We start from the raw sequence: 22,163 nt of genomic DNA, 5'->3' as shown, positions 1-22,163 counted from the left end.
GAAACAGTTATTAATAATCACATTACATTTAGATCGGAATTGTTGGTAGGACTGGTGCTGGAAAGTCATCCTTGATAGGAGCATTGTTTAGATTAGCTGTAAATGAAGGTTCCATTTTTGTCGATGATTTAGACATTAATGATTTGGGACTACATGAACTTCGGTCCAAACTTTCCATCATTCCTCAGGAACCAGTTTTGTTTTCAGGAACAATGCGAAAAAATTTAGATCCTTTTGATGAATACCCAGATCATGCTCTTTGGAATGCTTTAGATGAAGTAATGATCAATTTGTATTTTTCTCTATCAAAATACTAATTCTATTAGTAAAACTTATGCTTGCATAAAAGTTTCAATCTTAAAATTAATTATAATTAATGTTATTCAAGGTTGAACTTAAGGATGCAGTTGAAGATTTACCTGGTGGCTTAAACTCAAAAATGTCTGAAGGTGGTTCAAATTTCAGTGTTGGTCAAAGACAATTAGTGTGTTTGGCTAGAGCTATAGTGCGAAACAATAAAATCCTTGTGTTGGACGAAGCCACTGCTAATGTTGATCCACAGTAATAAATAATTGATAGACCACAAAACAACTATCGTTGACAGTTAATACTTTAAGCTATCAGAACTATAAGATTTCCTTGTTTATTTTCACAGAACTGATGCATTGATTCAAAATACAATTAGGAATAAGTTCAGAATGTGTACAGTCTTAACAATCGCTCACCGTTTGAATACTGTTATGGATTCTGACAAGGTTCTTGTAATGGATGCTGGCAAGATGGTTGAATTTGATCATCCGTATAATTTGTTGAAAAACAAAGATGGGTTTTTATACAAAATGGTGGATCAAACCGGAAAGGCCACAGCTGATTTGTTGCATAGTGTAGCTGCCGAGGTAATATATTTTATAATTTTCTTTTTATATTTGACCCTGTAGAAATGTGTACATATCTAATTTTGACTTTTATAAAATTAATTTGTTTCTACAAACAGAGCTATAGAACCCAGCAGTTGACTAGAGAATCTCCAATCAAATTAATTGACGAAGATGTAGATGACACGAGTAGGAATACCTAGTTTATTTTGTTTCCATAGTTATTAATATTAATCACATGATGCCTTACATAATATATTATATAAAACATATTTTTAATTGTTCTAATTTAATGTTCATATGTTTACCATGATAAATGTCCACAATGTCAACATTGCTGTGTTATTTTAAGGGAATTTTGTACAACCAGTTTATCCTACATATATGTTTTAAATTCAAATCAAATTAGTTCTTACGTAGTCAATATTAGTATTTACAAAACTTTTAAACATTTTGTTTTGTTTTATGGTTTACACGTATACTATAGGGATAAGTAAGTTGTTATCTGTTAAATTCTACGTGTTTATATTGTTAAATTAAAGATGATCACTTTTGTACTTAAGTGTTGTTTATTTTTGTTGTTCTAAATATTTTTGATTACCGATTGCCCTCAAGTGTACCAACAAGCAGGTCGAATTCAAATATCTGTAGTCTGTACTAAGACCAAAGTTTAACATGTAACACCATAGTCCAAACTAAACTTATAGGTAAATGTCTTTAATTTATTTTCCAATAATATAATAATTACATTATAATATGTACCTATAAATTATAACTATAACAACCATGATTCATAAGTATGCAATACTAGGTGTGATAACCCTATATTAATTTAAATAGGTAAAATAAATAATAACACTATATAAACCCTTTGCCCTTGTGCTATTTTTTTGTGTTATAACTTATAACTTTATTATTTAGTTTTCATATTATAGGTAGAGATAGCCTTTTATTAAAAAAAAAATTAAATTAACAGAGCACTAAATATTTTACATGAATTATCTACCTTCTTTAAGCTGGCGCTTGTGATAAAGATAGTTAATGTAAAGAAATTACAAACTAAAAAAGTGATGTTTATATACAAATACAATAGGTAGAGAAGAAGAAAAGATTTGTGTTGTTACACAGATATACATATTATATTTTTCATAAAATATTCATTATACACTTATTGTACACAGGATGAAAATCACCATTAACCAATAACTTTTTGTTATTATTAATAAACCACGTAGAACTTAATTCTAGGTTTTGCGTGGTTTATTAACAATAACAAAAAAATTAATGAAGATAGGTAAATTCTGATTTCACCAACACGTTGAGCATAAAAATATCATCCTTTCATAAAAAACAAATTACAAAAAATGTAAATTCTTAGTATTTTAAACTTAAATACACGATTAGTCCAAAAATTGATCATTAACACATATTTTAATAAATAATTACAATAAATCTTTTGATAGCTAAACTGCATATATGTCAAACTTAAAGTTGTACTTTTGGATGTAAATTGCAATATTTTTGTGTGCCTATTGAGAAAAGTTAGATCTATAAACTAATAAAGATTATTTAATTAATCAAATTAATTGCAATAATTGTTAATCAATGTTCCATTACCTACTATGTCCATTTGTTCGGAGTATTTCAACTGAACTTGGATTCCCATATATGTATAATTTTGACCATACCTTAAAACTAAATTTGTGCAAAGAAAAATTTGGAGTTTTATTTTAGGTATTAATTTTCCATTTATACTGTAACTTACCTGTGTAAAACCAAATGTAAAATAGAATAGAAAAAATTAAAGACCAACGACAAAAATTAACGTTTTTTTTTAAATTTTTAATTTACATCGGAAGAAATATATTGAGTTTTCTTACAATACATTACATTACATTCCATTGAATTATATTAATTTACAGAAGTTACTTAATTAGTAATTACTAATTACTATTATATTTGTACATGTTTTTCTTAGGTAACTAATATTATTAAATAAGATGACACAATTCAGTTTCGTTTATAAATTTAATTCATTTTCTCGGGAATGGGTGAAAGTATCTCATACGGGGTTTCCGGTAGTTCTTGTTGGATGCGTACTTCATTGAACTGGTCACATTCGAGGAGGATGTCTGGATGACCGTAATGAGTATTCAGCAAGTAAGTGCAGAGGGTGGGTCTTCTTTGGCCATAAGTTATCCGTGTGTCATGCGGGTGTGGTGACCTATTTGTAGGCGGACAAAAATAACCTCGTCCCTTCTGGACATCTCGTATGGTTTGGACCATGGTAATATTGTTTGCTTGATTTCTCTGAGCTTAATGTCATTAATTAATATAATAATAATGTGTATAATAAATTAAATAATATAATAATATATAATATTTGTAAAGTTATTAAAAGTATAAGTTCTATATTCCAATTAAACTTTTAATAATTTTTTATTTTTCAATATATTATACACATATTACTACTATGTATAATAATTATTGACAACAATTTCATATTACCCACCTATTAAAATTATTATTATTTATTTATATCTATTTTTTATACAACTTAGGTATACTAAATATTTAGTTATTTTCTATAAGTATAACATAAAGATCTAAAGTATATAATATTAATTATTATTGAACTTTTTTAAATTTGGTCGAAAAGTGAATCGGCCGAAAAGGGAAGGGTATCTTTTTGGTCGGAAACGGCGATGCCCTAAATAATGTGTATCTATTGTGTGTAGTCAAGTAGAAGTAGCGTACTGAACAGCTATTTTTTGAGGCAATTGCCTCGGGGAAAATACGGGTGGGTGGGTGGGTCGTGGGTGAGTTACTAGGTGTGCAACTGGGCACTAGTTTGATCGTACATTGTAATATCAAATAAATGTATACAATTTGTTAAAGTATCAATTGAGTACGAAAAACCTGATGGTGGTAGGGTGGGAGGTCAAATTGTTTAGTTTGCCTCAGGTCTGAAAAATATTCTGCACGCCACAGTCAAGTAGAGTAGTTTGAACCCTTAAGGCTTAAACCCCCCGTTCCTATACCATATTTTCTATAATTATCAACTAAGTTATTAATTAAGTTTAATATCCTAATTTTTTTTTTTTTTTTAAATGCCTTGGGGCTTTATATTATTTAAACGACCCAAAGGTCTTTATAAATATGTTTGACAATTATACATATTTTACATACTAGATATAAATTATATATAGGTATATTACACGTTGATGGAGTCACTTCCAATGAAGTGCCTCCTGCCTTAATCTAAAATCTATTTATCTTATTAAATTTTAAATTTGATAAATGTTGTCAAAATTTGAAGTTTAAATGTTTATAAAAAAAAAATTGTGTCTATGTATTTTCAATATTTTTCAACTTCTATTGTAACACTGTATCACGAACCTTGTATTAAATTTTCACGCTGTTTTACCCAACAAATAAAATTTGATTGATATTTATAGAAAAAAAAACTAAAAAAATTGAAAATTGTCTATGTCCCCGTAAACAGCTTACAAAAGAGTCAAATTATTTTATAAATTTTATCGTGTATAAAATATGCTAATATAAACATTCAGTGAAATTTTCAAGTATCTACAGTCATTCCTTTTTTGTAATTACAAGAAAATAAGAAAATCGTTACATGAGAAATCGAGTGGATATCAAATGTTGTAAAAATATGAATTTCAAACGCCGGGCGGAAACGCTCATATAATTTTAATTTGACATTCTTGTAGACATTTTTTTTTGATAAAGGTAGATAAACTTATGAGTAGTCTTATATTACATTTTCAAATCTTAGATTTAAAAAGTAAAATTTTTATGAATTCTCAATTCAAAATAATTTGCTAATTTTCGGGATTTTTCCGTATTTTGTCAAAATTTGAACTTTAAATTCTCGGGTGGTGCTGCTGAGTGCCTGCCCAAAAATGTCAAATTCTGCTACTTATACTATAAATATCCTTTTTGCTCATTGTACATAACTTTGTATAGATTGTAAATTACGTAAATGAATAAAAAAAAAAAAAAAAAAAAAAATGCTTATAAATAAAAACTGTGACTAAGGATTTTTAATATTTTTCAAATGTCAGTGTAACAATAAAGTAGGAGCCTTGTATTAATTTTTCAAGCTTTTTTACCCAACAAATAAAGTTTTATTGACATCCATAGAAAAAAATACTAATAAAATTGGAAACTGAAAATGTTCCTTAAAATTTTATCGTGTATAGAAAATGCAAATATAAAGAACCAGTTAAAATTTCATGTATATTCATTTGTTTTAGAATTACGCCAAAAACCAAAATCGATTTTCTCAAAAATTGAAGAAAATGAATTTTGACCCCCCAAAGTACCAACTAGGTTCATTTTCCTATCAGAAAAGTTACTGTTGAAGAAAATCCAAGTATTTTTACTATCCTAAAAGGTGATGACAGACACAAAATAACAAAAATAAAAAAAAACACACATTATTATAAAATCAATACATTTATCGCTTCGCTCAGAATCTAAAAATTAAATTATAAATTAATCAGTGGTCAAAAGATTAAGTCTAACTAAGTTACTGATAATTCACAAAAATTGTCAAAAATCGTAAGAAATTGTGGTTTTATTAAAACGATTTAATGGTTTTGAAGGTGATTAAATCATTAAATGACATTGCATTCACACTCACAATAATAATACACTGAAATCCAGTGCCAACGAATCTGGGACTTTTCCACTCACATATCGGTAAATTATTAATATTTTTCAAATGTCAGCGTAACAATAAAGTAGGAGCCTTGTGTTAAATTTTCAAGCTTTTATACCCAACAAATAAAATTTTATTGATATTTGTAGAAAAAAAAACTAAAAAAAGTGGAAACTGAAAATGTCCGTAAACAGCTCCAAATAAGTCAAAATATTCGGAAAATGTTATGGTGTATAGAAAATGCTAATATAAACATTCAGTCAAAATTTCATGTACCTACGGTCATTTGTTTTAGAGTTGCACCAAAAACCAAAATCGATTTTCTCAAAAACAGATTTTGCGTAGAAATTCTCTTTTTTCCTTAATTTTTCTTTTGTTTTTCACGTCGCTTTTGAAACCTAGTGGGAAATGTTTACTTTTGACCCCCCAAAGTACCAACTATGTTCACTTTCCTATCAGAAAAGTTACTGTTGAAGAAAATCCAAGCATTTTTACTGTCCTAAAAGGCGATGACAAACACAAAAAAAAAAATTAAAAAAACACACATCATTATAAAATCAATATTCGCTCAGAATCTAAAAATTAGTTTATATAATCATTTTTCTGGGTGACTTAATAACTCGGAAAACAGACAGCTCGATAAGATTTATTAATTATTGATACCTATACCAAGTATTCCAATATCAATCAATACATTATTAATAAACTTATGTAACATAATGTTAGTTATAATATAGTATAACAAATCACCAAAACAACTATCCCTGCCACTGTGTGACGACGGTCTTCATTAGATACCCTTATGGCCCCCAACTATACCTTTCCAATTTCCGCTTCTTACGATTGTGTTCAAAGTTTAAACAAATTACCTAATCAAATTAATAATAATAATATTTATATAAATAAGTATTTCTTATCAAACCAACAAAAATAAATTAACTCTCCTAGCTACATATTAAGTATAATAATGTGTACGTATTATACATAACGATAACAATTTTTAATTTATATAATATTATGGTGGAAGTTATTTATATTGTTCTCAGTTCTCACTGGTCAGTACTCAGTACTCAGTGGTCACTGACCGCTGTTCTCAGTTATCGCCTACTGACTGGTTTTCGACTGCACTCAGTAATCAGAACTCTTGTCTATAATAATTTAAATGTAAATTGTATTTGTATTGTTGACTATTCCTACTCAAATTATTGTATCATTGTGTTTTCATTATTCGTCAATCGTCATTCGTCAGTGAAATTTGTCGCAATATGATGTTCATAAAATATAATACTTCGGTTCCATCCTCAGTACCGGTGCTTACTGGAGAGATTATTTAATATTTAGTAACGAAATCCAAGTGTCAACACCGAGGCGGTACAGGTTAAACGATAAAACTTTTTTTTTTTATTCTGTCAGTTATCCTGTTTTAATAAAAATGTTTAAACATATATATATATTTGTTGCATCTGTGGCTGAATCATGGAAAATGTGCAAAATTTGAGTGAAACATGAATCCATCTGACCATCTGTTTTTAATTGATCTGATTTAAGTTGCAAAAGCGCCATATTTCAATATTTGGCCTTATTGTTTTGACCCTATGTACTTTTTTCAGTAAACGAGCCACATTTCGTTTTACGACCAAATTATACTTAGAAATTTAACATATGCGTTCAATGCAATACAGATTTTTAGCAAATAAAATTTTTATTAATCTAAGGAAGTAGATGGCGCCCTTACAAAAAAAAGAGAAAAAATTACGAACTCATAGACACCATAAAAACAAAAATCATAAATTTCTAGGTGCGGCCTTATCGTACTGACAGTATAACATATCGCTTATACAACTTATATCAGTTGTAAATGGTCAGCAAACCGTTTGCTTTCGTTAACTCCGCAATAACACGAAATTGAAATCAAATTTAGCCCATCTATTACAGTGACCCACAAGACACCCTAATGCACACAAGATTGGTACCCATAAGTCCAACAGTTTTTAAATGAAATTAAAATTGAATTTCAATTTTTAATTTGACATACCAACTGGATCCAATTTACTATTATAGAAACACTGGAGTGGTTGTAAATCAAAGTCGAATAAAAGTATATACTTTAAATTTTCACCAAATGTTGATATGATCATTTTCAAAATATTTTAACTTTTTAAGCTAAGTATAGGAATAATTCATTTTCAATATTTTTAGTTTTTTTTCTTAAAAAATCAGATATCTTTGTAATTTCAAAATATTGTTCATGATGGGTAGGTACTTGAAACTTGTAAAGTATGTTATTATATTTTATATACACAATGACATTTTCAAATGTAATGTTTTTGGAAATAATTAATTCAACTCACTGTATAGTAGGTATAATTATTAAAATAAATAGCAATAATATTATTTACTTAGTAATATAGGCTGGCAGATCGTCTTCGCTAATCGTTTTTTCGTATAAATGTATATAATATCATAGAATTCAAACTTAACATACCATATTACAGTGACCCATTGCACATCTATTGTACATTAGAGCTGTAACCACTCGACTACATTTCTACCAAGCTCTTTCAACTAGAAATTAATTGCAAAGTTAGCAATTAGTTAGAACAAACATATCATTTGCAATATTATAATAAGCATTATTTTTGCAAAGATTAAAAAAATCTAATAACGGTTTTTTTTTGTATTTATATAAGGTTATACGGCTTCATACATAATAAATGTTATCTGACTTACTAATTATATTATACTGGGTGTTTAACTTATTAAAGTTCAATTTTATTAGTAATAGATTTTGAATAACTTGAACAAACACAATTTGAACAACTTAAAAGTTATTTGACAAATTACTATATTTTATATCTTCCTGATTATTATGGACTATATTATAGTCTTTTATAAACGTCTTCGGTGACTCCTATTTAAGATTATCAAAAATACTGCATATTATTGTACTATAATTTTATGAAATCATCAAAAGCTATAAATTAAATTTAACGAAAAAAATATGGAATGCCTACTATATTTGACTATTCACAGAACCGCAGCTATATCAGTTAACTATACTTATAAAAAGCATCTGAAAACCGTAATAAATTACATCAATATCAGTGAACGTGTCAAATGAATCATACCTTATTACATATCAATTATCATGCTCACGACCTATGCGACCTACAAGGGACCAATAGTCTGTTTAGATTCGGCTTATAATTTTATTTTTTTTTTTATCCATAACAGGTATTTGAGTCGTATTTTAATTTTAAATATGAAATTTAGTTGTTGGTAATCTAGAATTGTGACCAGTTATTTAATGTTTGGTTTTAATTTCAAATGAAACAATTTAATGTATTTTTAATGTTTGAATAACAGCATTAATCGTCATCATTTTAATTTTCGAAAAAATGTGCAGTAAAATGAACATTTAACTTCTCTTTAAACCAGTTTATTTATCATACGAGTACGTATCTATATGAGAAAATGTCATGTGTGTGTAACAATGGGTAATAATCTGCAATAAATAAACATTTGAACCATTTACTCAACGGATCATTTATTATTATATTATTAAATATAATTTTTATACATTCATTTTACACGGTACGTAATTTAAGGTTTTTATAATAATTATGTATTATATTTTAGACTCTGAACTGAGCGATGAATGTATTGATTTTACAATGATGTGGAAAAGTGACTCTAGTTTGTGCATTCGGGAGGTCAAAATTTTAAATTCTCTATAGTTTTCAAAAGCGCAGGGAAAAACAAAACTAAAATTAAGGAAAAACTAATTTTTTCGCCAAATTGGTTTTTGACAAAATCGATTTTGATTTTTGGTGTAACTTTAAAACAAATGACCGTAGATACATGATATTTTCATTGAATGTTTATACTAGCATTTTCTATACAGAATATAATATTTTTACAATTTTTACAAGATTGGATACTTATCTATTTAGTATTTAATAGATTTCTCATGTAACGATTTTCTTATTTTGCTGTACCTAATTCAAAAACGAATACCCCCCATATACTTGAAATTTACACTAAATATATGTCTATATGTTTAGTTTATCAATTCCTATAGGCACTTGATAACATTTTCAAAATATTTCGGCTCATTTTGAGCTGTTTAGTGTTTACGGAAAATGTAATACAACGGTCCTGATATAATGTTAGCGGTTGAAAAACATTAAAAATACATAAACAAACATTTTTTTTATAAGCATTAAAGTTCAAATTTTGACAACATTTATCAAATTTAAAATTTAAAAATGATTCTGTAGTTAAAAATTTATAAAATGTTCAAATTTTATAGCTAAGGATTAAAAATTTAAAACAAGGTTCCACGTAAATAGGTTAATAAATTACTTTATACACAATATAATATCATCAAATATACTTAGTACCTAATATATCATAGGCTGACTGACCACCTTCGCTCAGAATCGTTTTTGGTATACAATGATATTATATCATTGAATTCAAATTTAACACCATACATAACAGTATTGTAACCTACTATACAGCAGAGCGACACCCACTTGCCCACCTCTTTAATATTAAAAATACTAAATAGATATTTTCGTTATATGACTTTATTAAAAAACAAAAATTATACAAATTATACAAATTATACAAAAATGATGTCGAATACTTTTATAAGCATAATATATTAAGGAAAAATATGTTAAAAATTGGACATTTTTATCGTATCCACTGACTAATTTCGAGTGCCGTGTATTCTAACTAAATGCATTGCCAAGTTGCTATTATTCATACCCAAGTGATTATAGTACCCACTAATACCAATTGCCATATTCATTCCATTCCATTTCATTAAAATTTATTTGAGATTCTTGTGCTTTCATTTATACCCATAAATAATTTTATACTGCTTGACAAATATTTTAATAACTTTCAATGGTTTAATAACGTATTTTAATTTTGACAATTTACGTTAAATTAGATTTTTTTTTATTTTTTGTTTTAGATAAAAAATGGATGCTGGTAAAAAAGAAGAACGGCCTCTAAATCCACGAGCCAGAGCAAACATCTTTGAAATCTTTACGTTTAGGTGAATTTTATTATATATATATTTATTAGAAACATTTGAATATAATATAAATATAAATTTATTATTATAATTTGTTTCAGCTGGATTTTTGACCTTTTCAAAGTTGGACGAAAGAGGAATTTAGAATTCAATGATTTATACGTACCTCTAAATAATGACAGATCATCGTTATTAGGAATCGAGTTACAGAAGTAAACTAATTAAAATATTAAGATTATATTTTAAATAATTACTTTTAATAAATTGAGTAAAATTGTTTTCCTTGTAAGGAGGTGGAAAATCGAAACGGTTAATGCAAACAAGAAGAATGGAGATCCTAGTTTGCTAAGGGTATTAGTTCAAATGTTTGGTGCTAAGCTAATGTTATATGGATTAATACAAGCATTTGTTGAAATTGTGTTGAGGTGAATATATTAATTATTAAATAATGATTGTAATGGGAAAACTTTATTTACCACAAGATTTAGTTGTTTTTAAAATTAACAGTTATTGTATCATCATTTTGTTTGATGTCTACACAATATATAGGTATTTATTAATTAGGTAATAAAAAATAATTGGATAGTATTATAAATATTGATTTCATTAGTTTTCATAATATATTATAAAATATGTTTACTGTTTAATTTTTATGACTTATTGTTAGATAATCTCGATGTTTAATTTTACCAGAGGGCAGAGAATCATAGGTTTTTTTTTGTAGAATATGATTTAGAATTATTCTGCAACTGACCATAGTAAATATTTGATAGCATTTAAACACAAAAATACTCTTAAATTAAATATCAGATTTTTTATCGTACCGACTACTTAGGGAGTTTCTAACTGCTGGGATTTAAATTATATATTTATTATCTTAGCGTGTATTATTTACGGAAGTTTTGAATAACCCGTATTTTGTAAAAATTGTAAATAATTGAACTATAAGTAACCGAAAACATATTGTACACCTAATATCTATAATATAAAAATGTTATATGTATTAGTATAATAATATAACACACACACGTAGTTAAATACATTGAAAATAAATGTTTTTTTTTTTTTAAATGTTTGCATAAATAAAAATTAGGTACTTTAATTTGTATGTGTGTTTTTTTAGAATGTCTCAACCGATACTAATTGGTGGATTATTAGAATATTTCAACCCGGATAAGTCCAACGCCAAGGACTTGACTCGTGCATACTGTTATGCGTCAGGTCTATTATTGAACATGTTGGTTAATATATTATTGTTTCATTATTCACAAATGGAAACGGGACAACTAGGAATGAAGCTTCGAGTGGCCTGCTGTTCAGCAATATATAAAAAGGTATAAGTGTCATCAATCATTAAAAAGAAAAGTATATTATGTAGGTAACTAAATTAGTAATTACAGAAAACACATTAAATTTATAATAATTTGTATTTCCAAATATAGATATAAAGTTTAAAGTATCTATATTTTATATTATATCTAAGCTGTTCAGTCGTTAATATGGTGACAATATTATAATGCCTATGCACGTGGCCATTGTATATATGTGATAAAAATTAAATTTAGTTGTATGAAATGAAATAACAAGCGATACATTTTTTTCATTATAATAAATCGTATGCTTTGTGAAAATAAACCTTGATATAAAAAAAAACATTCAGCATATTATTTCAAATTGAAGATAATAAAAAAAGATTTGGATAAAGATAACTATTATCTAGAAGACTAATAAAGTAAAATATAAGTAAGACTAAGTAAAATATTTTTCGTAGATAGATAATAAAAATTATAATAATATTTCAAAAAATATATTTCATTTGTTTATTAATAATGGTCGCTAAAGTACACTTAACGGAAAATTGTCACGGATTTCGGGTTAAAGATAATAGTAAATGAGGCTTTTTTTTGGGACATAAAATTTCCCGTTATCTAATCTACGATAAAAAAAAATATAGTTTTCATTGTTTTTTTTTGTTTTAAAAATAGGCATTGCGATTAAGTAAAACATCTTTAGGTGAAACTACAGTCGGCCAAGTGGTAAACTTGTTGTCAAATGATGTAAATCGGTTCGATATAGCATTCATATTTATACACTTTTTATGGATCGGCCCCCTGCAATCAATTGTAGTCACATATTTTCTGTGGCAAGAACTTGGCGTATCATCTTTAGTTGGAGTAGCTATATTTCTTGTCTTTATTCCACTGCAAGGTATGTATGGGCACCTACTATATCACGGATGTTACTCATGTGTTAAAATAAGTCGTATTAATATGAGTACCAAAGTACTTAAGAAAGAAAAAATTTCAATTTAAGGATGGTTGGGAAAGAAAACTTCCGTATATCGGTCGAAAACAGCGCCTAGGACCGACGAAAGAGTAAGGTTGATGAACGAAATAATATCAGGCATACAAGTGATAAAGATGTACACTTGGGAGAAACCCTTTGCAGTGCTTGTACATTTCGCAAGAAAGTATGTGTTTTGGATTTATACTAAGGTGTAATGGTACTGTTTGTAATACTCATTTATATTATTATAGGCTGGAACTTGAACAGATCAGAGGTGTCTTATACATCAGAGTGTTTTTGCAATCATTTGTAATATTTCATTTAAGATTTGCGTTGTTCATAAGTATTTTATCATACATATTATTAGGAAACTACATAAATACTCAAAAAGTAAAGTCAAGTTCAAATTTATTGTAACATCTATTAAAATATGACTATATATAGTATTATAATTGTATATAAGTATTATTTATTATACCGTATTTTTAGGTTTTTGTTATACTTTCATACTTAAAGATATTGACAACAATGACAGTATTTTTCCCCCAAGGTATTTTAACGTTAGCTGAGATGCTAATATCCATTAAACGCATTCAGGTATAAATATAAATATAGTGTACTCTCGGTAACTCGAAGCTCACAGGGAAAAACAATTTAACTTACTAACAATTTTGAGTTATCAAAATCTTAATGTGTTATTGTTATTTGAAGGGGAATTTTATTTGTTCGATATGTTGAGAATTTTGAGTTATCAAGGTTCGAGTTAGCAAAAGTACACTGTATATACTTTAAGCAAAAGAAAAAATTATAATAATATTACGAATAATTAATAAATTAATATTATTTTTGTTTTTAAAGACATTTCTACTACAAGACGAAAAGCACAAACATGATAAACCATCGTTATTAAAACCTGCAGAAGCTACATCCAAAGACAGCATTGAAATGTTAAATTTTAATAGTGATCATTTTGCGACAAATACAGATAGCAATGAAGAAGATATGGGCCAATTGAGTAATTTTGGAATCGACATTTTAAACGCCTCGGCTAAATGGATACTCAATCAACCCGATAACTCTTTAAATAACATTAATTTAACCGTTAGACCTGGGCGGTTGGTTGCAATCATTGGGCCTGTAGGAGCTGGAAAAGTATGCGTGTGGCATGGGCTATATGGAAAACAAAAAGCATAATAATATGATAAAACTTTACTTTTCATACAGAGTTCATTGATTCATGCGATTTTACAAGAATTGCCACTTTGCGAAGGTAGTATTTCGGTGCGAGGCACAGTATCTTACGCCTCTCAAGAACCGTGGTTGTTTAACGGTTCAGTTCAACAAAATATACTTTTTGGTTCGCCAATGGATCATAATCGTTACAAAGAAGTACAATTTTCAAACAATAATAGGATTTGTTTTTATTAAAAATTGTAAATTCATGGAAGTTATTTATAGGTTATAAAAGTATGCGCATTGAAAACCGATTTTAAACAACTTCCTTATGGTGACAGATCTTTAGTAGGTGAAAGAGGAGTGTCTCTTAGTGGTGGTCAACGAGCGAGAGTAAATCTAGCAAGGCAAGTAAACAATTAGTTGTTTATGATAAATTCAATAATTTTTTTTATGATTTTTTGTTTTTTTACGTTTCTAGAGCTGTATATAAACAAGCCGATATTTATTTATTGGACGACCCTTTATCAGCTGTTGACACACACGTTGGAAACCATTTATTTGAAAAATGTATTAAGGGTAGGTACATAACGTCTTTTGGAGTTGTCATTAGAATACTCATTTGATGTTATTATATTTCTAATTTACAGGTTACCTCAAAGAGAAGACGTGTATTCTTATTACTCACCAAATACAATACTTGTCAAGTGTTGATCAAATTGTTTTGATGGAAAATGTAAGTAGTAATTTTGGAAATATTCCTAGAATAAAATATGTTTTAATAATAATGAAGTTATGTTTTATTTCAATTTTTTTCCTAGGCAAATATATTAGCCGAGGGTTCGTATCAGGAACTTCAATCTTCTGGATTAGACTTTACAAAATTATTTAAATTATCCGAGGAAACAACCACCGATACTGAAATTGAGAGCAACAATGTAACTAATAAAAGTTTGGAACAGCCCTCCGGTTTATCTCGACAAGAGTCATTTAAAAGTATTTCGTTGTCTATTGATGAAAATAAATTAAACGAAACTCAAGTAGCACCCATTGAAGTGGCTGAAATTCGGTCTACCGGAATAGTTTCACATAGTATTTACTCGTCTTATATTTCTGCCGGAGGAAATACTTTCAAAATATTATTTTTATTATTCATATGTATTTTCACTCAAATGCTTGGTACTGGGGGAGATTATTGGATAAGTTATTGGTAATTTATTTTTATTTTGTTAATCAGTTTTAAATTTTTGATTCAATGTTAAAAACACTCATATTTTTTTCAGGGTTAACCTAGAAGATCATGTTTTTCATAATGCAGAGAGTAAATCTACGAATATTAGTAATTTTATGACTTACGTGGAATCTGATACACCGTGGGTAATATCTCGCCAGTTTTGTGTTATAATTTACGCTGTCATAAACGTAGCTATGTTAATAGTTGTTTTAATAAGATGTGCTACATTCGTATCAGTTTTTATAGGCGCATCTATGAATTTACACACCAGTATGTTCAACGCTATAACCAGAGCTACAATGTATTTCTTTAATACAAATTCGTCCGGTAGAATATTTTATAAATTTAAAATTAAATATGAATTATGCATTTTAATCAATAATTATTATTTTATCAGGACGGATTCTGAACCGTTTCACTAAAGACATCGGTGCTATTGATGAAATGATAACAGTTCCTTCATTGGATTTTATATATGTAAATCATCAGCTTACTTATACTTTAAACTTTTACACGCTCATTTAAGATATTTTGACCTTAAAACATTTTTTGTATAAGGTCATGGCACGTTTGCGCTTACGTTAAATTCAACATACTGTTTTGGTACACATACATACTATATAGTTTGCGCACATATTTTTGAAAAGTCTTGGCACATTTGTGTGAAAATAATATTATTTAAGCCTGATAAACTATGAAACATTTATTGGTTAGCACCACAAGACTAATAATAATAATAATTATTATTATATTATATAATTAAATATATTATAATAATTTAATGTATTTTAATAAATATATTATTATTATTATTATTACTATCTTTATTAACTGTTAACTAATATTATGAAGAAATACCTTGGTATAAAAAATAAAAATCGTTGGAATTTAATTAAAATTATTTATTTAATTCGATTAAAACGACTAATGGATACCAATATAAAATATAATGAATAAAAATATTTATTACAAAGAGATTTATAAGTATAATTTATAAAAATTGCTTTAAAATAAACATATTAATGTGTTTAAGTAAATATTTACTATATACCTATATATATTTTTGATGTGCGCAAATTTGTCATTTTTTTCAATATTTTGTGTACAGAAATAACTTGGAAATATGTTTGCGCAAACGGCTTGATGTAATAAAACATAATTATTTATATTTACACTGTTTTAAACTAGAACTCATTGTCACTTATTGGAATTATAATTGTGGTTGGAATAGTTAATGTTTACCTTCTTATACCCACATTTTTCATCGGGGTATTGTTTTATTACACAGTAGTCTATTATTTATCTACATCACGTAGTATCAAACGTTTGGAGGGAGCCTGTAAGTACAAAAATGTAAATTTTTATATTTCAAAATATAGTCGATTCTCAATGATTCGAAAACCATGGTAAACTCTGGATTTTTTTTTCTGTCTGTTGAAAGTATAAAAGTTATATATTTTGAGTAATATAACTTATAAAAATCGAATTTAATTTTATCCACCGCATTGAAACTTGAGTTATTGAGACTTGACAGTGTATAATTTATCGTGAAGTTGTTTTAATTGTGAATTATTAAATATTTAGCACGAAGTCCCGTATTAGGATATTTGAACGCGTCGCTTCAAGGTTTATCAACAATAAGAGCATTTGAAGCCGAGGAAGTTTTATCTAGAGAATTCGATGACCATCAAGTAAGGGAAACAACTAGGTATATTATATTTAAATAAAATAAAATATTAAATTTTTTTTTTAAACATTTAGGACTTACATACTTCGGCTTGGTATATTTTTATTTCGTCCACCGAAGCTTTAGGTTTTGCGTTGGATATGATCTGTCTTGTATATATTAGTATCTTAACATACAGTTTCTTAGTTGTCAAAAATGGTAATATATTAATTATTTTTTCAAATAAATTTTATTAAAAATGTTTACTTCTTTTTTAGATACTTTTGGGGGAGATGTTGGACTAGTTATAACTCAAGCGATGAGTTTGACAGGTTCACTTCAGTGGGGAATAAGACAATTTGCTCAATTAGATAATCAGATGACATCTGTTGAAAGAGTACTTGAGTATACAAATGTTCCACAGGAAGCTGCACTTGAATCTGCACAAGGTAATATTCATTATCATTCTACAATATTATTAGTTATTAGGTACTTATACACTACAAATATTGTTCTAAAATAAAGAATAGAATTTGGGTTTATCTATCCTGAGGAGTTATTTCATTAAAATGTTTAACAAACAAATTTTGTACAAGGTCTCAATAAAACCAGGAACTTACCTAAATCTTAAAAACTCATAATCTGGCAATCGCTAACAAACTTAAAAAGTGTTTTTTTATGGAGTTCAAAGTTTATTGTATACCTAATTTATTGATAATATAGTTTAGTAAATATAACATCACTACATTTAAATTCTTAGAACTCTGATGCATTTACTATATTATATATTTGAGCAGTGAATTACAAAGTGGGTACCTATTTAATATTTATTTATTTTTATTTTTTCGTAAATTTTATCTTATTTGTACTTTAGATAAGAAACCACCAAAAGAATGGCCAGATAAAGGGCAAATTGTGTTTGAAAATTTTTATCTACGTTATACTCTAGAGGGGGCGCACGTTTTAAAAAATCTCAACATTCAAATTCAGGCAACGGAAAAAGTAATATTAATCATCACGTACTATCTCGGCTCTGTAACAGACAGCAATTTGTAATGATAGTTAAAAATAATATGAGTATAATGTTATTATAATATTATCATTATGAATTTCTGTCTGGGGATGTAATTATAATAATATATTCTTTTAATTTAGATAGGAATTGTTGGACGAACTGGTGCAGGTAAATCGTCGTTGATAGGAGCGTTATTTAGACTTGCTCTCAATGAGGGAAATATCACCATCGACGGTAAAGAAATACACGAATTAGGATTACACGATTTACGATCCAAAATTTCAATAATTCCTCAAGAACCAGTTTTGTTTTCGGGATCCATGCGAAAAAACCTAGATCCTTTAGACGAATACCCAGATCATGCGCTTTGGAATGCTTTAGAAGAAGTATATCTTCTCGTTTATAATAATTTGCAAATACAGTTAACTTTTTTTATTTACGTAATATTACTATTTAAGGTGGAACTTAAAACCGTCGTAGAGGATTTGCCCGACGGTCTGAACTCAAAAATGTCTGAAGGCGGATCTAATTTCAGCGTTGGTCAAAGGCAATTAGTGTGTTTGGCTAGAGCTATAGTGCGTAGTAATAAACTTCTCGTGCTGGATGAGGCCACTGCCAATGTTGATTCACAGTAACTATTGATACAAATCATATAAAATCGATTGCAATAATGTTCTGGTTATCGTCGTAAAGCTGTGTGCATTGAATTTTTTTTGTTTTCAGGACCGATGCGTTGATTCAATATACGATTAGAAATAAATTTCGGTCGTGTACAGTGTTAACGATCGCTCACCGTTTGAATACAGTTATGGATTCTGACAGGGTGCTTGTTATGGACGCTGGAACAATGGTCGAATTCGATCACCCTTATAACTTGTTGAAAAATAAAGATGGGTTTTTGTACAAAATGGTAGAACAAACTGGAACCGAAACGTCTGAATTGTTACATAATTTAGCAGTTGAGGTACAACCTGAAGCTCATAGTACATTAATTGTAATGGTGTGTTTAATCGAAATTATCATATCAACTAATTGCGTTCGTATTTTTTTTTTTAGAGCTTTATGAACATTGCCCACGAACACATCGAATTAACCACATGAGTCATGAATGCTAAAGTTCAGTTGATTTTATACAAAAATCACATTAATGATTGTCAGTTATATAATTAAATATTGTTTCATATTTATTAGATACATTTACGGCATCACTGACTGTTCATACCTGACAATAACTTAAACTATTTATTTATTTTAGTGTCTTAATCATACATTTTTTTTAAACTGAATATGATGTATAGTTACTACAATAAAATTGTATTATGGACATCTCTGCATATTCTATTCCTATTTCTTGTTTTAATAATATACAAGTCACAAGATATATATTATAATATTTTGCTTATTATAGGATGAAAGTGAATTTAATTTATAATAAAACCTTAAACAATTGTAGTTTAAAAATACATCTCTTAAAATTTTAATAAATGCACTAAAATATGTATTAAACATTTTTAAATATTTTTAAAGATAGAGTAAAACCTCCTTATAACGGACACCCTGTAAGACGGAAATCTCTCTAGAATGTTCCCAAATAACTCATGTACCGTATATTTTAGTCACTCTATAACGGAAAACTCTTTACAATGAAAAAATTGTTGGTCCCAAGCGATACCTTTATAGAGAGGTTTTCCTGTATAAATATACTGCAGGTACCTTATTACCAGTGTTCGGATTAGATAAGTAGTTTTTATCTAGATAAAGATAAAGATAATGCAACTCTAATGTATCTAGATAGAGATAAAAGATAACTTAACTCATATTTATCTAGATAAAGATAAAGATAAATACTTTTTTATCTAGATAAAAAAAAGATACAATTTTTTTTTAAATAGGTTCTAAATTTAGGTATAAATTTAGTTGGTTTTAGTTGGGTACTAGGAACATAATAATAATTATGATGATATAAATAAAAATAATTACATTATTTATAAACCATAAACTTGGTGTGAGAATCTGTATATATAAGATAAAAGATGAACAAATAATTATCTAGATATTCATCTAGATAAATTTATCTAGATAAGTCCGAACACTGCATATAAGCTTCGCATTATCTTAATGAAAATTAAAAACATATTGTGTCAATATTTAGTAAGAAAAAAAAATTTAGGTATGTGCTTACAAAGCATAAAACAACACACAGATATTGAGAACCTATGTGTGAAATAATAAATAATTCAGAAAATGTTTGTCAAAAAAAAATATAGATGAAAGAATGACGATTATTTTAAGAAATTCATAAGAACTGGTTTTTTATGACACGGAGGAAATTAGAAAACGTAGGTACAGGTAGTAATTTTTAGATTAAAAAGTGAAGTAATTTCATTTTAATTTGTTTACTTATTTAATTACTTAAATCTCTAAGTAATGAGTATAAGTGTATAATACTTTAATTATTTTAAAAGTTACTTACTCAGTTACTCAACACTGTGACTATTAGTAATATGGTTGGTTTAATTAATTTTTCCTGATACATTTTGCATACAACAATATTATGTTCCTTGCAGGGTGGTTCTTTTGTGAACTTTTCAAAAACTGGTGTTTTCGTAAATATTTTCATTTTGCTGTAGATTTTGTTTATTTTTCAAATGTATTAAAAAACAATTTAAAAATTTGTTACTTTCGACCCAACAAAGTATCAATAAAAAAACAAATTTTATACTATAAACGTCATTCGATTTTGAAGATTGAATTAACTTTTCAACTACAAACCGTTAATGACAGACAATAAATAGACACATTGTATACTTATATTTATACAGGTATACTTCATTGTAAAACCAATACGTTTTTCTTTACATTGTTCATAATCTAAAAATCCGATTAATTAGTATTATAACATTTTTATCAAAAGTTTAAACTATCGAAAAATTATTTATTTTCTTATCCTACATATTATTGATAAATTGTTATTTTCGTTTTCACAAGTCATGTAGTTATGGTTGAGCATTTTTCGACCAAAATCGTACCCTTCCTTTTCTGCCGATTCTCTTTTCGACCAAATTTAAAAAACGTTGATTCCTTTTTTGGCCAATTCACTGTTTGACCAAGACAACAGTTTTAATATTTACTTTCTGTTATAAATATTGAAAAATCATTAAAAATATAAATGTTATAAAATGTATATAGTTAGTGTGTAAAGTAATAATACTAATATATTAGTATCTATAGATATATAATTTTTGGAAGTAATTATTTGAACATTACCTTCTACAGTTACTAAGCATGCTCATATTTCTTTTTGTCCACATTTAGGTACTTAATGTTATAGGTACACGATGGATATAGAAAATTATTAAAAATAGTAGCTGTATAAAATGTATCTATCTATGTATATAATTATTATTCAAAGAATCAAAATATAATCAACGACAAGAATTAAAATATATTATGTTTTATTATATTTCTAAATATATCTAAACATTAAACTTTATTTTTGGGCAAAAAGGGAAGGGTACGATTTTGGTTGAAAAGGGTCTCGCTCTTATGTCTAGTAATATTTTAATTTGTAATTAATTTCAAATAATTTGAATTGGTTTGGTATCTACTTCTTAAAATTATACAATATTTATATTTAATCATAGTATAGTATAATATTATCAAAAGTCAAATTTACTTACATAAGAATTATCATACATAAATACGCAATGGACTATTGTCCATATTTTTTTTAATAAAAAAAAAACAAATTTAAAAATTGCTTGCTCAGTTATATAAATAAAAGCGGTTATCTAACATGCTGTTATGTATACAGGGTGATCAGTCAAATGTGATATATAAATGGTCAGTATGACTGAATGTCTGAATATATAATTTGTTGTGGTTTCTAATTTATTTTTATTTCGTTTGAAGACATATAGGCATAACGCTACAGGTACTTTTACTAAATTTCTCATCTCACCGATTTTGTACGTATAAAACTTTATTTAAATCTATATTTAAGAGTAAAACAAAAGTTGTGGGTAGTTAAAAAAAAATATTGAACATAAAAATTGAAATTAGACAACAAAACACGCAATAAAAAAAATTAAAGTCTAATAAATAAGTGTACACAGCAAATCAATCACCTGTTATATCATCATATTATCGCTGTGACCTATGCGACCTACCGACTATGATA

The 22,163-nt window shown here is 27.4% G+C and overlaps 2 protein-coding genes across 9 annotated transcripts in view; both read left to right on the top strand.

The window, feature by feature from the left end:
- LOC132946332 (ATP-binding cassette sub-family C member 4-like) overlaps positions 1–1,437 on the top strand; it is a 38,019-nt gene extending 36,582 nt beyond the window's left edge. For all 3 annotated transcript variants that reach the window (XM_061016290.1, XM_061016291.1, XM_061016289.1), the window contains exons 23-26: positions 33–278; positions 389–561; positions 656–896; positions 995–1,437. In XM_061016290.1, coding sequence (XP_060872273.1) covers positions 33–278; positions 389–561; positions 656–896; positions 995–1,078 — 744 coding nt within the window. In that variant the 3' untranslated portion in view covers positions 1,079–1,437. The remainder of the gene's footprint in view (positions 1–32; positions 279–388; positions 562–655; positions 897–994) is intronic.
- Positions 1,438–6,621: 5,184 nt separating this feature from the next.
- LOC132946331 (probable multidrug resistance-associated protein lethal(2)03659) lies at positions 6,622–19,307 on the top strand. Of its 6 annotated transcripts, XM_061016288.1 has the most exons (26): positions 8,827–9,153; positions 10,547–10,630; positions 10,711–10,821; positions 10,900–11,034; positions 11,733–11,943; positions 12,595–12,817; positions 12,923–13,079; positions 13,147–13,285; positions 13,385–13,492; positions 13,754–14,047; positions 14,120–14,284; positions 14,354–14,475; positions 14,550–14,647; positions 14,719–14,804; positions 14,890–15,278; positions 15,352–15,629; positions 15,700–15,779; positions 16,491–16,641; positions 16,887–16,993; positions 17,064–17,187; positions 17,247–17,417; positions 17,843–17,970; positions 18,124–18,369; positions 18,442–18,614; positions 18,707–18,947; positions 19,040–19,307. In XM_061016288.1, the coding sequence occupies exons 2-26, from the start codon at positions 10,554–10,556 to the stop codon at positions 19,082–19,084; spliced, it is 4,059 nt and encodes a 1,352-aa protein (XP_060872271.1). In that variant the 5' UTR covers positions 8,827–9,153; positions 10,547–10,553; the 3' UTR covers positions 19,085–19,307. The 6 variants fall into 6 exon arrangements, with proteins under 6 accessions (XP_060872266.1, XP_060872270.1, XP_060872267.1 ...); XM_061016283.1 differs by lacking the exon at positions 8,827–9,153 and adding an exon at positions 6,622–6,936 and having other exon boundaries at positions 18,124–18,614; XM_061016287.1 differs by lacking the exon at positions 8,827–9,153 and adding an exon at positions 6,705–6,723 and having other exon boundaries at positions 18,124–18,614.
- The last annotated feature ends 2,856 nt before the right edge of the window (positions 19,308–22,163 follow it).

This window comes from Metopolophium dirhodum, chromosome 6 (genome assembly GCF_019925205.1).
Source record: "Metopolophium dirhodum isolate CAU chromosome 6, ASM1992520v1, whole genome shotgun sequence".
NCBI classification, from domain to species: domain Eukaryota; kingdom Metazoa; phylum Arthropoda; class Insecta; order Hemiptera; family Aphididae; genus Metopolophium; species Metopolophium dirhodum.
Note: the sequence above shows the minus strand (reverse complement) of the source record. Positions and strands in the feature narration are given on the sequence as shown.

What these genes read in the sequence shown, in the direction of transcription:
- LOC132946331 (XM_061016283.1), top strand. Translation starts at nt 10,554, where the DNA reads ATGGATGCTGGTAAAAAAGAAGAACGGCCTCTAAATCCACGAGCCAGA. An exon ending in ACTACATAAATACTCAAAAA is followed by an intron (nt 13,286 to 13,384) that starts GTAAAGTCAAGT and finishes CCGTATTTTTAG; the next exon opens with GTTTTTGTTATACTTTCATA. An exon ending in ACTGCCAATGTTGATTCACA is followed by an intron (nt 18,615 to 18,706) that starts GTAACTATTGAT and finishes TTTTGTTTTCAG; the next exon opens with GACCGATGCGTTGATTCAAT.